This window comes from Stegastes partitus, unplaced genomic scaffold (genome assembly GCF_000690725.1).
Source record: "Stegastes partitus isolate 25-593 unplaced genomic scaffold, Stegastes_partitus-1.0.2 Scaffold97, whole genome shotgun sequence".
Lineage (NCBI taxonomy): Eukaryota > Metazoa > Chordata > Actinopteri > Pomacentridae > Stegastes > Stegastes partitus.
The window spans coordinates 420,438-434,571 of NW_007577828.1; the positions used below are offsets into that span (position 1 = coordinate 420,438).

Genomic DNA, 14,134 nt, shown 5'->3' on the forward strand with positions numbered 1-14,134 from the left:
TGCAACTTACAGTACATTGCCCCCCTATTTCCCTCTATTGCATACACACTCATGATTTGGATACACATTTTTTTGCCGGCACACATACACACATGAAACCCTAACTCAAACTGACTTAATTGGGCTCTTTTTGTTTCAGGAAATGGAGAACGAAAGTGGGGGGGAGGAAGGAGGGAGAAGGGAGGAGGGGTAAATCCTGTCTTTTCTTGTCCCCACCACCCCCCATATCCCCTCATTCCTTTCAGTTGGACAGGAGTGTCTTTTTCTCACCATCCTTCATTTTGTGTCCATATGAGCTTGCAGTGAATTGGCCGAGCTCGGGTTGGGGGGGGGGGGGGGTGGAGAGGTTGAGATGGGTGGTATTCTTCACTGTATACACAAACCGAGCTCATTCAGACCAAATCAATACCCTTCCTTGTTCATACTGTACACTTGCACTTAAAATATGAGAATTTGAGGAGGCCAGGCGCATCATGGGTTATCACGCTGTCAATATTCGAAGCATTTGCTCCTGAATACAGAAATCACTCGGACCCTACAGGAGCGTGCGTTCATTCTGAAACACTCCTCCTCTTTTTATGGCTTCACATTTCCTCTAGAACAATAGTTTTGAGTACCAACAGTTGATCTTTTTTTTTTTTTTTTTTCATTTCCTCTAGAACAATAGTTTTGAGTACCAACAGTTGATCTTTTTTTGTTTTTTTTTAAAGAGAAAAAGCAGTTTTGTATTATATCTTTATCATCGTCGTTCATTATTGTGAACCCTGGGGCCACTCTGTTCTTCACTCTGGCTCTTTAAACAGCAAACACTTGGCAGATGTTGGAAAAAAAATGTCTTATGCATGTCCAATGAGAGAAAATTATGCATTTTGTACCTTTTTAGTAGTTTAATTTAGTCTGCAGACCTGTACAAATAATTCCCAAATGCCACTGAGAGTTTAAAAAATTGTGGCACAAGTTTTAAGAACATTCGTCGGGTGCTATGCTAATTGAAAACGCTTCTTTTCTTGATCTTATCTTTATATCCCAGTCCCATGTATGTTAATATGGATCAATTTAAAAACACATTTTCTGTTTTTGTTCCTTCTGTTCAAATCGATGCGAGATTCTCTACACCCAGAAATGAAACCTTTCCACCGAGTAAATATATGGACGAACAGTTAAATGTCACATATTAATTAAATCAATAAAACTGAAAGAGGTAACGCCTTCACACATACATTTGTTGAGTAAGAGAAGGTGCTTTGGACATGTTTGCAAAAGTTTAAAAAGTTTTGTCAATCAGTGCCGTTCCTACGGGACTGTTTTTGACAGTTTTGTTAGCAGGTAGTATTTACAGCCATCATTCATGTTCAAATCACGCTTTTATAGTACACAGAGCACAAAATAAGGTATCACAGTGGCAGAAGTGGCAGAACAAACCCTAATCATAGCAAGTAGGTAGCTCCTATATTTTTGGGTGTTTTAATGTGCATTGCCAACTATTCAGGAAAAATGCAGCATTTTAAAATTTGCATGTATACCTATGGACATGGCATAGAGCAAAGAAATGATAAGTGATGAAATGATAAAGTAACTTGTAGTATATTACAGACTAACCTTACAGGCTGTAAAGGAGGATTTTTGCATGGTTGTCCAGTTGCATTGTGTGCTGAAAAAATATGTGCATGTAGTGTACATTATATCATCGACTACATACACATATATATACTATACGTTTGGCTATACTGTTTTATTATATCGTTTGAAGGATAAAGGCTGTCTTTGAAGGTCAAGGTTGGTTCAGAGGAGACACACTTTGTCTCCACAAAGCCTTTAACTACCCCAGCCTCTGTGATTTAGATCCCTACCACTCGTCTTCTCCGAGCGGAGCCCCATATTCAAGACCCGTCTTTTGTGCCTCACTCACCTCTGCCCCCTCAACCCATCCCCCATGCAGATAAACTCCGCTTTTCATTCTAAGCATGCCATTCTCCATCTTCTTCTCCATATAGGTATATGAATAAGTGGGGGTGTATGGGCTGTGCGTGAATAAGTGGAAATCTGCAGGCCTAAGTGTAGCATGTGAGTAGGCATTCATGGGGAGCAGTGGTTGGTGTGCTGCACACTGATGGCTAATGAAGTTCCTCTGCACCTCATAGCCCTATTAAACCGCTGCCCCCTACCTCTACCCACTTCACCCCCCACCTCTTGCCTTGTTTCTCCCTGAGGGAGAGAGTTGGCAGGGAGTGAGCCGGCTGCTATGGCAACAACAAGGAACCCTCCCCCTCCCACAGGTCTCCTTAGCAACTGGTAGCTTGGCATTGCGGTAATGAGTGTGCCCGGTGTGCCAGGCTTTGTGTCATGTTGCCATGTGTGTGCAATGTACGTGTGTGAGGGAGTGAGTGAATTTGCTCACAGGTGTGTGTGTGTGTGTGTGTGTGTGTGTGTCTGTGTTTGAGCATCAGTGTGTGGCTGTTGGGTACAGTTTGCCAATTTAGGTGAGAGTTAAAATGTGTGATGACAAAGAGATATGGAGGCAGTGCTTGGTTTTGGTCCAATAAAATTGTGAGTCTCATTTTGTGAAAATGTGACCAAACCTGGCACTTAACTTGACATGACTCTACTTGTCTGTTCTCTGTCTAGGTGTGTGCCTTTGGGCCTTCTGCAGATGTGTGCCTGTGGTCTGTATTTGTGCATTTTCTGTTTTTTTTTTTTTTTTTTCCTCCTCCGTGATTGTGGTCATTCTTCTCCATACTGTGAAATTGAAGCAATTAAAGGGACGATCTGATGAATTTTGCATGCCATGTGCATGGCTGCCTATGAGTTTCCTGCTCTGCTGAAATTAAATTAAACGCTGAGAATGATTTTTATTAAAGTGTGATCAGAGGTGTGCACTGACCTTTAGAATGTAGGAAATGAGATTCTCATTGTTATGAATGAGATTATGTGGAGGCTGAGTGTGAAAAAAGCCTGGGTCTGCATTGATTCCATTGTTGGCTGACAGTTTCTTTGTATATAGCAGAGGGAGGTTTCAATATAATCAAATCCACACTGTGCCTGTTGGCTATTAAATGGACTGATACACAAATATAGACACACAGGCACTCAAATAAATGCAGATTGACTTGCGCACACTTGCACGCACGCATATCTTGCAGATCTTGTAAAAAGAGCTGTAAAAGCCTCTCCAGAAACGTGTTGGTCTTTAACAAAAGGATGGCAAGCCCAGTGGAAAATGTTAGTTTGCTCCCTAGACGAGGTGTGAAGTGCGAGCAGGCGGCCGGCCCCACAGGTGGCCCAGCCCAAACACCTGTTGTGTGAATCCTCTGTGGGTGGGTGTGAGCTCTGCCTACCTTGCAGGTCCCAGTGGAAAAAACACACCCATATTATACCATGGCACGTGGTCATTCATGTGCCCACACCCACTCAGAGGCTCCCCCGTTTTTGCGTGGGCATCAGACGTGATGCCCAGATTGTGTCCCCTTTGTGCCCACCGGAAACACTCAGCTGTCCCTGGCAACAGGCGAGCGGATTTTCCGATCCCCTATCCGGGTCTCAGATGCTCTACTAATCTGTCAGTATCTATTTTTACCCACCAAAGCTGCGGCAGCCCTTCTCTATCCCACACCCTGCCACCCCGATGCCAACCCTTTCCTTGGCACCGGGGTGGGCACAGCTGATGAGTCGCCAGCCATTGGCTGCAATTAGTGCACAGTCAGGCAGGAATCCCCTACCAACTCCATTGCACCCCTCTCCACAGCCACTTCCTGATCTGAGGCTACCAGACACACTACCACACACTTGCTTTCCATTTTAAGCCTTTTTATAAATGGCACTCCTGCAGTGTTGTGGAATAATGGGGTCGGATACAGAGCACCTTTCACGGTGCTTGAATCACTCTACTGTGCAAACTCAGTCTATTCAAGTACAATGGCAGGGGAATGCACATTTGAATTGTACCTGTTCAGATTTGGTGTTGAGATTGAGAGAAAGTTCTGTCTGTAAAAATGTGGCTATTGGCAAGTCCTTGAGTTAGCCTGTAGCCTTTACTGTAATGATCCCATAAGAAATGGCAGCTTGAAGTTTTGACTTTTTCCTGTAGAGCACATTTGTTCAACAAGATATTACAACTGCTGCCAATCCTCAGAGACCCCACAGTGATACACTGAGATACATGCAATTCTTAATCCCAGGTTTATTTCTCCCTCAACAAGGGCTGCAATGTGCCTTGCATGCCAATGCAGTCGTGACCACTGCTGTGGAGGCGATGATGGCATGTGGCAGAGAAGTAACTGTTTCTCACCTCCTAATAAAAGAGACTCCTTTTTAATCTTTTCAATTTGATTGCATTCCAAAACAGGCCTGTCTGCCCATCTGTCTCTCTTAAAGAAGCCTCCTAAAGGGATTTTAATCATCTGACTCTGGGCCTCTCAAGCAAATAGCTACATCTCTCTCTTTCTCTCTCTCTCGCACACACTCTCCCTTACACACATACACACTCAAACAATTTCCAATTTTCTTCCTTGTACTCACTGTCATAGTCTCACTTGCCTTTTTCTCTCTCTCTGATACACCATATCGTCACAGCTTCATTGTGGCATATCTGTGCAGCCATTAGGCCCTTCAGTCGCTCTTCAAGTCCCCCTCAGACACATAAAATTCCCCCAACCCTGTCCCTATTAATCCACATGGCTCTAAATTCTTTATTTCCCTTCAAAGGGACAACGCGAGCCGTGACATCAATCACGGAAAGCGAATATTTAGCTGGCGCTAATTTCCACCAATAGCCTGGAGACAGGCTTAGCTGACAAAACTCATTCCTGCGCTGAACAAAACTGCTTGTGTTGAAACCTCCCCTCCCCCTGATCCCTCCTGCCTTCTGCTCAGGCAAAAACAGCATCACAATAAACACAGTTAGCGCTTCTGTTACTCCCCCTTGATTTAGGCTTATCAAATGAATGTGCACCATAGAGGGATACCCTTTGACAATACATAATGGCTCCATTCTGCATGAAATGGTTTGGTAATACCAGTCGAGTGTGGCAAACGGCTTTACCCGGTGCCACTACAAGAACAGCTGCTGTGTTCTTAGCTGGGCAAGCGCACCACACTGCTTCACCCTTGAGGTTGTTTGAATCGGGTGAGTGGTTTCTTTTTGCCTGTTCCCAGACCCCATTCACAGTCCTTAGTTTCTCACTAAGTTCTGTTTGAATGAGTGCACATTCGCCACAAGATGGGTCCTATAAACCATTTGACCCGTTTCCTCGCCTCTCTGTGTGTGAGCGGGAAAAACCCTGAGTGGATTCTGATGGGGGCCTATTGGAGGGGGATGGGGAGAGTGGGGGGCATTTTGAGGGCACCCCTTTGTGTGGCTTGGAGGAGCCCCTTGTGGTACCTCTATATTCCCACCCCTTACGACCAGGGCCCTCCGCCTTCCTGCTGTACCCCCAGCGCAGCTGAACCCATGCCAGTCAATCAGGTTATCCCAGTTGAATCACTGGGCCCAGCATAACAGCCCCTACCCCCATACTACATCCACTCCCAGCGTTAATGCCTGACTGACGTCTTGGGAGTGACAACAGAGCGGTGTGTTGGGCATCAAGCCAGTTTGGGCAAGAGGGCAGTCACTTAACTCACAAGCTTGTGGCGGTTAGGCATTGTTGTGTGAACAGCGAGGACATCGTATATTGAGCACCCATATTGGCCTCATAATGCAGGTGGATTGTGTAGTTAGTCAGTTCTTGATGTTTGCTAAGCCTCTGCACTGATAGCCATTAAACTTCATTGATTCTTAGCACTAAATAGGCCTCTCCAGCCCCTGAATCAAACCGAGTTTGCATGGGGAGGAACGGAGGGAGAACAGTGGAGCAATTGATTGGCATTGTAAGAATTCCAAGAGCCAAATGAATGGTTCTTAAAGAGGCTATTATGGATGGATATCAGGAACCTGTTTCTGCTGCTCAACAAACATTGAACAGTAATCTGATACACTAGATTCATGAATTTCTGTGTCTCTTTTGTTTGAGCACCGTTCTTTCTTTTAGCAAATGCAAAACCCTCCTAATACTTATTCTACCTGTGTGTCGTGGAAACAGTGTCAACGTGTCAACATGTCAGATTTGTTTGTAAAGTGCCTAAGCTTTTAATCTGAGGACAAAGAGTCCTATCCTGTGGTGTTGTATCTATTGTCTAAATATCTAAATCAGCTATCAGGATTTTTCGGCCTTAATGAGAGTTGAATCCAGGCTGATTGTTTCCCTGCGACAAAGGGTGTTCACCTTAATTGGCTTTGATTGGTCCATAAACTACTTCCCTTAACCTCTTTTACTTTATGGGTAAATTAACTTCTTACAGCCTGATTTTGTTGTGTTTTAGACGGATGAAGGTGGATGTCCCTGATAACAAAACAAAGAAGTCACACTACTACTTATGACTCCATCTGTTCTTTCCACTATTATAGGACCAGGCAGTGGATCTCTCTGCATAAGCTCAGCCACTAGTTCATTCATTATTTAGAACCCTCTCCACTAGACCCATTGTATTAAAGGGGTATGATTTGAATAGGAAGTAGCTTCCTGGACCTAGCCGTGTGATGTGTGTGTTCCTCTGTCATTGTATGTTTCTGTGGGCTTCATCCGTCTGCCTCAGCAACCCAGCGGGCTGAAAGAAAATTTCCATTTTATGAATATTTAATACATAATAAAGTTTTCAATTTTATTCTATTCAACCCGTAGGGGTAAAAATGTGCCAAAGCCACCCCTCAAGGACAGAGCACAGGGTAAAGGTAGTTGATTTGATGGAGGCATCAAAAATATGGTTAACATCAGCTCACTGCCTCAAAAATCATCTACTAAAGTACACACAAAAACATTTGGAGTAGTTTAACATTACATCCTATAAGGGCTTTATAGCGTCCTTATTTCCCATACCACACACTCCCCTCACACTGTATTACTATAGGATCATAGCATTTCCAGGCTGCCCGCCGCGTCTGTGGTGACCTGGCATGGCTCTATGTGAGACACCCAGCTGGGAGTGCCCCTGAATCAACTTGGGATTAGCCCAGGATTGTCTGGGATTACTCGGGGATGGAGGGGGATTAGCAGTGACTGCCTGTTTCGGGGGCGTGAGGGCCATAGGCTGGCCAAATTGCCCCTGACTCAGAGAACAGGAGGCGGACAGAACCACACCCGCGCCCACAGTGGAACCACCTGCGACCTGAACTATTCTTAGACTCTAAAACACACACATACACACACACACAACACACACACATGCACGATGACAGGGAAAAACATGTGGTGGAAAACTGCATGTCAGAAACCCAGCAGCCTGTGATGAGATGATGATGATGATGACGATGATGATGATGATGCCATTGCTGGCCACCATCTGAAATCTCTCAAATCTCTGTAGCAGGTGGATTCATCAGATAAAGAGGGTTTGGGATGATGACAAATCCCTTCAAGTTCAATGGGGCTGCTCTTCCCTCATACAGGGATAAATCGAGATTTGAATCAGACAGGTCACACAGAGTTGCAGCGTGAAGTGGTTCAGCTCTCTGAAAGATGCCCCATTTACAACCAGCCGTGGCAGAATAGCATGAAAGCTTACATATGTTTTAATTCAGGCATGCACAGGACTTGATGGGGGGATGATTTGGAGTGGTATGATAGGTGGATGATCCAGCCAGGGTGAGACAGGGAGTTGGCGCGGCACGTAGAGAAGCCGTCAGAAGCAGGGAGCGGGCATCCCCTGCGGACCTGCACTGCCAAGATGAAAGGCTGTTTAGTGTTGGAGCAGCAGCATCAAACAGCCGCCTCCTCTTGCATCCTTTTCCCCCATCCCCCACTCTCCCTCCATTTCTCTCTCTCTCTCTCTCTCTCTCTCTCTGACTCTCTTGACTCTCACCACAATATGATATAGTTCTACCGTTTCACGTTTACCCGGTTGCCATGGTTACCCAATGCCAGAGGTGTCACAGCAAGATAACCCAAGGAGGCATTCACAGATCACCTGAATTCTGCTCGCCTCCCATTTATGTGTTCTCCACTGCAATTTGATTTATTTGTTTCCCCGCCGTGCAATTCAGTGTGAATACAAATAATCCGCAACATAATGGAGATGGTGGAAGTGTGAGTACCCTTCAATCTGAAACAATCTATTGTACCAGTATATTCCCAAACCGCAGGAGGTGCTTTTGATTTGATATTTTCCAGCTTGAGCGTCAAAATGCCTGATGCACAACAAAGAGCAGAATTGCATTGACAGACTCTGTTGCACATCAGGAGCCTTCAGATTTCAGCAACCCTTGAGATGTAAATGATAATAAAAAACTATATCTCATGAATTACTGAGTGAGTAACTGTACATGCCGGTGTAGAGGATAATGGGAAAGTAATTGGTGACACACTGTATAATTGAAGGCATGAAGATTGAAAGCAGAAGTGGAAAATGACTTATGTTCAAAGAAGTGTGTAAAATAGGAAAAAAAAAAAGGAAAATCTAGACAAGTTGAAATATGTAGCACTTAGTGACAAAACAGAAAGCTGGATCGTGATAAAGACAGAACAAGAGAGGGAAAAGGAGATATGCAGTGAAGGTAGATGTCAGAGGGTGGGATACATCCATTAGCCTTCCTTGCTCCCGGCTCAATCTTGCGATACATACCCCCATTCAAGCTACCAGAGTGAAAGAGACAGGGCTGGCACTAAGCCAGACTGGCACCAACTTCAAACATACAGTACGCCCAACCTTAGCGGCTTACATCAGTGCAACTAAAAGGAGAAGTAGAGGAGGACAGATGGATTGATGGAAATGAAAGTGGGAGGATTGACGTACATAAGGCGAGTGTATCAAGGCTGAGTCTTAGGTTGTTTCAGGTTGGCTGAGGCTGACAGGGTCTTGCTTCGTGCCAGCTGTAGCTGTCCTTTGAACATGTTTTCTGACTGCGGTTGACACTGATTGCACAAAGGGTTGAGTAGCTACTTCTGTGTGTATTGTATATCTAATAATAGCAAACTTGATAATTTTGCACAATTATGTGACTCAGCACGTTTCATTGTTGATTTTTATACCTGATATAAAAAAAATCTTATTTTGCCATTTTTAAAAATTGTAATCTTTTCCAGATTTCACTCATTCAAAGTGTCCATCTCAGAGAAACAGTTTCTTTTCAAACCATAAATGATGTGACTTACATTGAAGTTTTATTTGATGTCTCTCACATCAGTCTCTCTCATCTCTCTGCAGAACTCCATCCGACACAACCTGTCCCTCCACACACGCTTTATCCGGGTGCAGAATGAGGGAACTGGAAAGAGTTCATGGTGGATGCTGAACCCCGATGGAGGGAAGATGGGCAAGGCCCCACGACGACGAGCAGTCTCCATGGACAACAGCACTAAATACCTAAAAAGCAAAGGCCGCATTAGAGGCAAAAGGGTTGGCCGTCCTGGGATTGGAGCAGGGTCTGCTGTGGTGGGGCTTCAGAGTTCCCCAGACCATGGCAGTCCACCACAGAAAGGCCTCCCAGGAGCAGGAGCTGCATCTGGGACAGATGGAGAATTTGATGCTTGGACAGACCTCCATTCCAGGGCGAGTTCATCAGCCTCCACCCTGAGTGGGCGTCTATCACCCATCCTTGCTGAGGGAGAACCAGAGGAACCGGAGGAGGGTGGTCTGTCCTGTTCCACCTCCCCTCACCTGTATCCCTCACCAACTAGTGCCCGCTCGCCATCCATGGGGGCAGGGAATCACTGTCCTCCCCTTGAGCAGCTTCCTCAGCTGGCTAACCTGACAGGTGCCATCAGTCTGGATGAGCAGATGATTGAGGACGGTTATCATCATCATCGTCCACAGCAGCAGCAACACCAGCAGCATCCTTCTGTTGGCAGACATAAGCACCAAACCCCTGTCTATCATTACAGCTCTGGAGTGAAAGGGCAGAGCTCCTATGGTGCAGGCGTTTATGGGACGACAGGCATGGGGATGCTGCGCCATCATTCACCCATGCAGACCATTCAGGAGAACAAGCCAGCCAGTTTCTCTGGAACCATGCGGGCATACTCCAGCACCAATGCTCTGCAGAGTCTTCTAACAGGGGGTCCAGCTGGGCAGCAATACTGTTCTAAGGACATGATCTTAGGACAGGATAGGGAAAGCCATTCTATGATGGGTCAAGCTACTAATGGTGTAGGATCCACTCGCCACAGCCACCACCCTGGGCACCACAATGGCCACAGTCACAATGGACCTCATAGTCACAGCTCAGCTCATAGCCATAACAGAACTCACAGCCATACTCCTAGTCATAACCACAACAATGTAACCAACCACAACCACAACTCACCTCACAGCCTCGCTCACAATGGTCACAGCCTCAACCAGAGCCATAACCATACACCGCCCAGGGCTGCGGCCCTGACTCCACGTGGCAGCAGCAATCAGTTACAGACCTACAACCACAAAGCTCCCTACCTGTACAGTCCCCCATCACATGCCCACCTTCCTGCTTCTACCACTCTCCCCCCCAACCCAGCAGGTATGCTTGGCATGCCCCAAGACTCCTGTCATGTGGCCACCGCCCCGCACCCCCGTCACAACCATTACCCAGAACCACAACTCCAAGGCATGACAAATGGATCATACCACCATGGCCAGGGATTGGGCAATGGTAGCACTGGCAGCAACTACCATGGCTATCACCAACCTCACCCCCATGAGAGACTACCAGCTGACCTAGACATTGACATGTTTCATGGTAGCTTGGACTGTGATGTGGAGTCCATCCTACTCCATGACATTATGGACTCTGGAGAGGAGATGGACTTCAACTTTGACTGCTCACTAGCCCAGGGGGTGGGTATCGGCATGGGAATGGGCATGGGTGTGACCATGGGCATGGGAATGGGAATGGGAATGAGTGGACTGGCTGGTCCTCAGCAAGCCCATAGCAACCAGAGTTGGGTGCCTGGCTGAAGTCAAGTACAGCACATCGTACCCTCAGAAAGAACTACACTACCCATGAAGCACTGTGCTCAACTGTGACATTCCTGACTTGACACAAAGACTATAGGACCAACACTCCCATGTCTCTTTGTTGTCTTGACAATTCCTCTGTCACCCCTCCTCTTTTGATCTCCCTCTCTCTGAGAGATCTAGTTCATGTCACATTAAGTTTTTCCTCATATCATCTATACTGTGATGACAATCTCTCAACTGTGCTTGCCCAACATCGCTTCTCATCTACCATGAGAACTGAACTCTGAATGCACTTTATTGCAAGTGGGTCACATCTCGCGGTGCAATGCCTTCACAGAGCAGCTCAGGCAGAGCTTGGCATGTTTTGTAAGATGGCTGCAGCATTTGACAGGAGCAAATGAGGAAATCACAAACTCTCTTAATAAAATGTCAGATTTTTTTTTTTCTCATTTCCACAATCTGTTTTTTTGGGGGTTCTTTTTTCAACAAATCCATAGTTCTGATTAGATCATTGGTTTTTCAAATTCAGTGTGCAGCAGATATCCTTAGACATCGCCTGTTCCTCACCAAAGTCTTACCAAATTGAAAATCTGAATTAATACAGTGGCTCTTTTTTTTGACACAAATAAGAGTGAATAATTATCTTACATCAGCAGTCATGTTATAGTTTCATGCATTCAGTCCTTGACGCTTTGACTTATCTCTTGGATGTAAGGTTTTGTTAATGCCCTTTTGCCATTGGTTAGAGAATATTATCACCATGTCATTAAAATAATTCTTTCATTAGAGGCTAGCACGCAATTTGGTGAATTAAAATGTCATATCGTCCTGTATTACCTGGACTTCTCACACCAGTTTGTCTCTCTATCTCTCTTCCTCTCTCCCCCTCTCTTCCTCTCTCTGCCTGCCAGTGGAGACAAAGTGACCATTCCTCACACCAGGCTATTAATGTAGCTTGATTGAAATTCAGCATCTTGCTTTTAATCTCCAAAGTGATGCGGCAGCGATGTGTCATTATTGAGAATCTAACGTGTTGTCCTCCCATCTCTCACCCCGGCCGTCCGGGCCACCGCTTGCCTCTCCAACTTAATGCGCCAAGAAAGTGAGACAAAATGGTGATTAACGCCAAGTCATTCTGCCTGCCGTGCTACTCTGAGAAGGGGCCAATGTCACTGTCCGCTCGCCTGCTCAAAGAGGGTACAAAAAAAAAAAAAAGGAAAAGATGGAGACAAGGGTAGAACAAAAGCCTGTTGTTGCAGTGGGATCAATCATCAGCCTCAGTTTCCATGCTCTTTGGATGTGTGTGTCTGAAAACAGATAGTGTATCCATATTGTAAATCATTTCCATTATCTGTATTTTAGTCCCTTGTTCCCATGTTTTTCAGTGCTTATACCCTGAGCTTCAAATACTCAAATAGGTGCAAAGGGAGAGATTTAGGGAGAAACAATCAGCCAATCTGAGTGGCATGAGTCTACATCAAACAGGGTTGCAATGCCCCACAGCCATCCACATCCACTTTTTGTGTGTTTGTTCTGTTGTCTTGTAGTTGTTGTTGTATTGTTGAAATTCTAAGGACCGATGAGGACAGCACTGAAATATCCACAGTTTAAGGATGAAATCCATTGGTGAAACGACGTTGGTAGTGCAGTACGACCTTCCTCAGCTCCAATGCTGTGCACCCCTCCCACATGTGCTCTGATCAGTTGTTGCAGTGTTTGTGAGTGCGGGAGTCTGCAGCTTGTTTCTCACTGGCCTTGAGAGAGAAAAAAAGAGGACACCCCTATTCTCTAGTTCCCTCAAGGAGACTCTCTGGACGTGGTCCGTACCAAGTACGGCGCACAAAGGAAAAGCTGGGGGGTAAAGGGTGGGGTGGGGGTTATTGTTACAGCCAAAGGTCAAGCACGGCACAGACTATCAGACCCATTATCGAGGTAAATACCTTTATTTCAGGGCTTTTAGATGCGCTGGTTTTAGCTAATCTCTGTGTGGAAAAAGTGCGGAGTTTTATAAGCAACTGGGCCTCACAAAGCAGTTATGTTATATCCTATGCTACAGACGTTTAGCAATGCCCTGCTATTGGAAAGAGAGCTATATATGATGTCTAATTTTCCTATATTTATTTATGAAAGAGATTGGTCTTTGTCACTCTTAAATGTGGTAGTTGTTTGAGTCAACTCCTGTCCCTTCCTCTTTTTTTCTCTGTTTTCTAAGATATCACTCTCCCTTTGCCCTTTTACTGACTTTTATTTTGTACAAAATCTATATATTAAAAATATTGTATAATAGTTTTTAAAATCTCAAAAGAATATCAGTTTTGTTGTCTATTTCTTTTTTAAGAGAATGTATCTCATCATCTGGTGACTGTTAAATAAATGAAGTTAAAAGAATGAAAATGCCTCGGTTGTCACGTTTGTGAGTATGGAAACAGATGAACCTTTCTTTCTTTTTTTTTTTTTTTTACAGAAACACAACAAAGTGACCTTTTCCTTACAACTTAGAGAGTCTGAAGTGGATTTTCCCGAGCTTACTTATGCTTGTCAGGCGCTATTTCTCTCAAATGCTTGTGTACATAACTGACAAGATGAACGCAAGTAAGTTGCTAGTTAATTTATTTCTCCATTATGTGGTTTGTTTCATTTTTAAAACATAACTCCTTCCACAAAGCGGTGACAACCCCTGTTGGAAGTCATGTTTGACCAATTGCTGTGTGGGAGACAGAAGGAATATAAATGTATGTATGAGCAGGAAATGGAAAAAAAAAAACGTACCGTCACTATTTGTAGGGAAGTATCGCGAATGCTAGAGAATGCATGAGAAAGAAAGACAGACAGCGATGGGGTGAATGTGTTTATGTGTGTGTGTGTGTGAGAGAGAGAGAGATAGTTCTTGACAGACAGACAAAACAAGGAGGCACCCAGACAGCCAGACAGAGTTATCGGGATTGGAGTAATAGGTGTGTGTGTGTGTGTGTGTGTGTGTGTGTGTGTCATAAGGCTTGTTATGGCCCACGAAGCAGTATAGGTTGGCCACAGCTGTCCTGGTCCCATTGGAGGCGTTTTCACAGGAGGAGTGTGCAGCGCTACAGCGCCATACTGCCAGGCCTCGAGGGAGCCCCCGCCTCTACACATACTCAGACTTCTGAATGCACACACACACACACACACACAC

At 45.1% G+C, this 14,134-nt stretch overlaps 1 protein-coding gene across 1 annotated transcript in view; it reads left to right on the forward strand.

Annotated features, from left to right (window-relative positions):
* The window catches only part of LOC103354124 (forkhead box protein O3-like), a 33,977-nt gene extending 20,618 nt beyond the window's left edge, over positions 1–13,359 (forward strand). The window contains exon 2 of the mRNA XM_008277397.1: positions 9,235–13,359. Coding sequence (XP_008275619.1) covers positions 9,235–10,962 — 1,728 coding nt within the window. The 3' untranslated portion in view covers positions 10,963–13,359. The remainder of the gene's footprint in view (positions 1–9,234) is intronic.
* Positions 13,360–14,134: the final 775 nt, after the last annotated feature.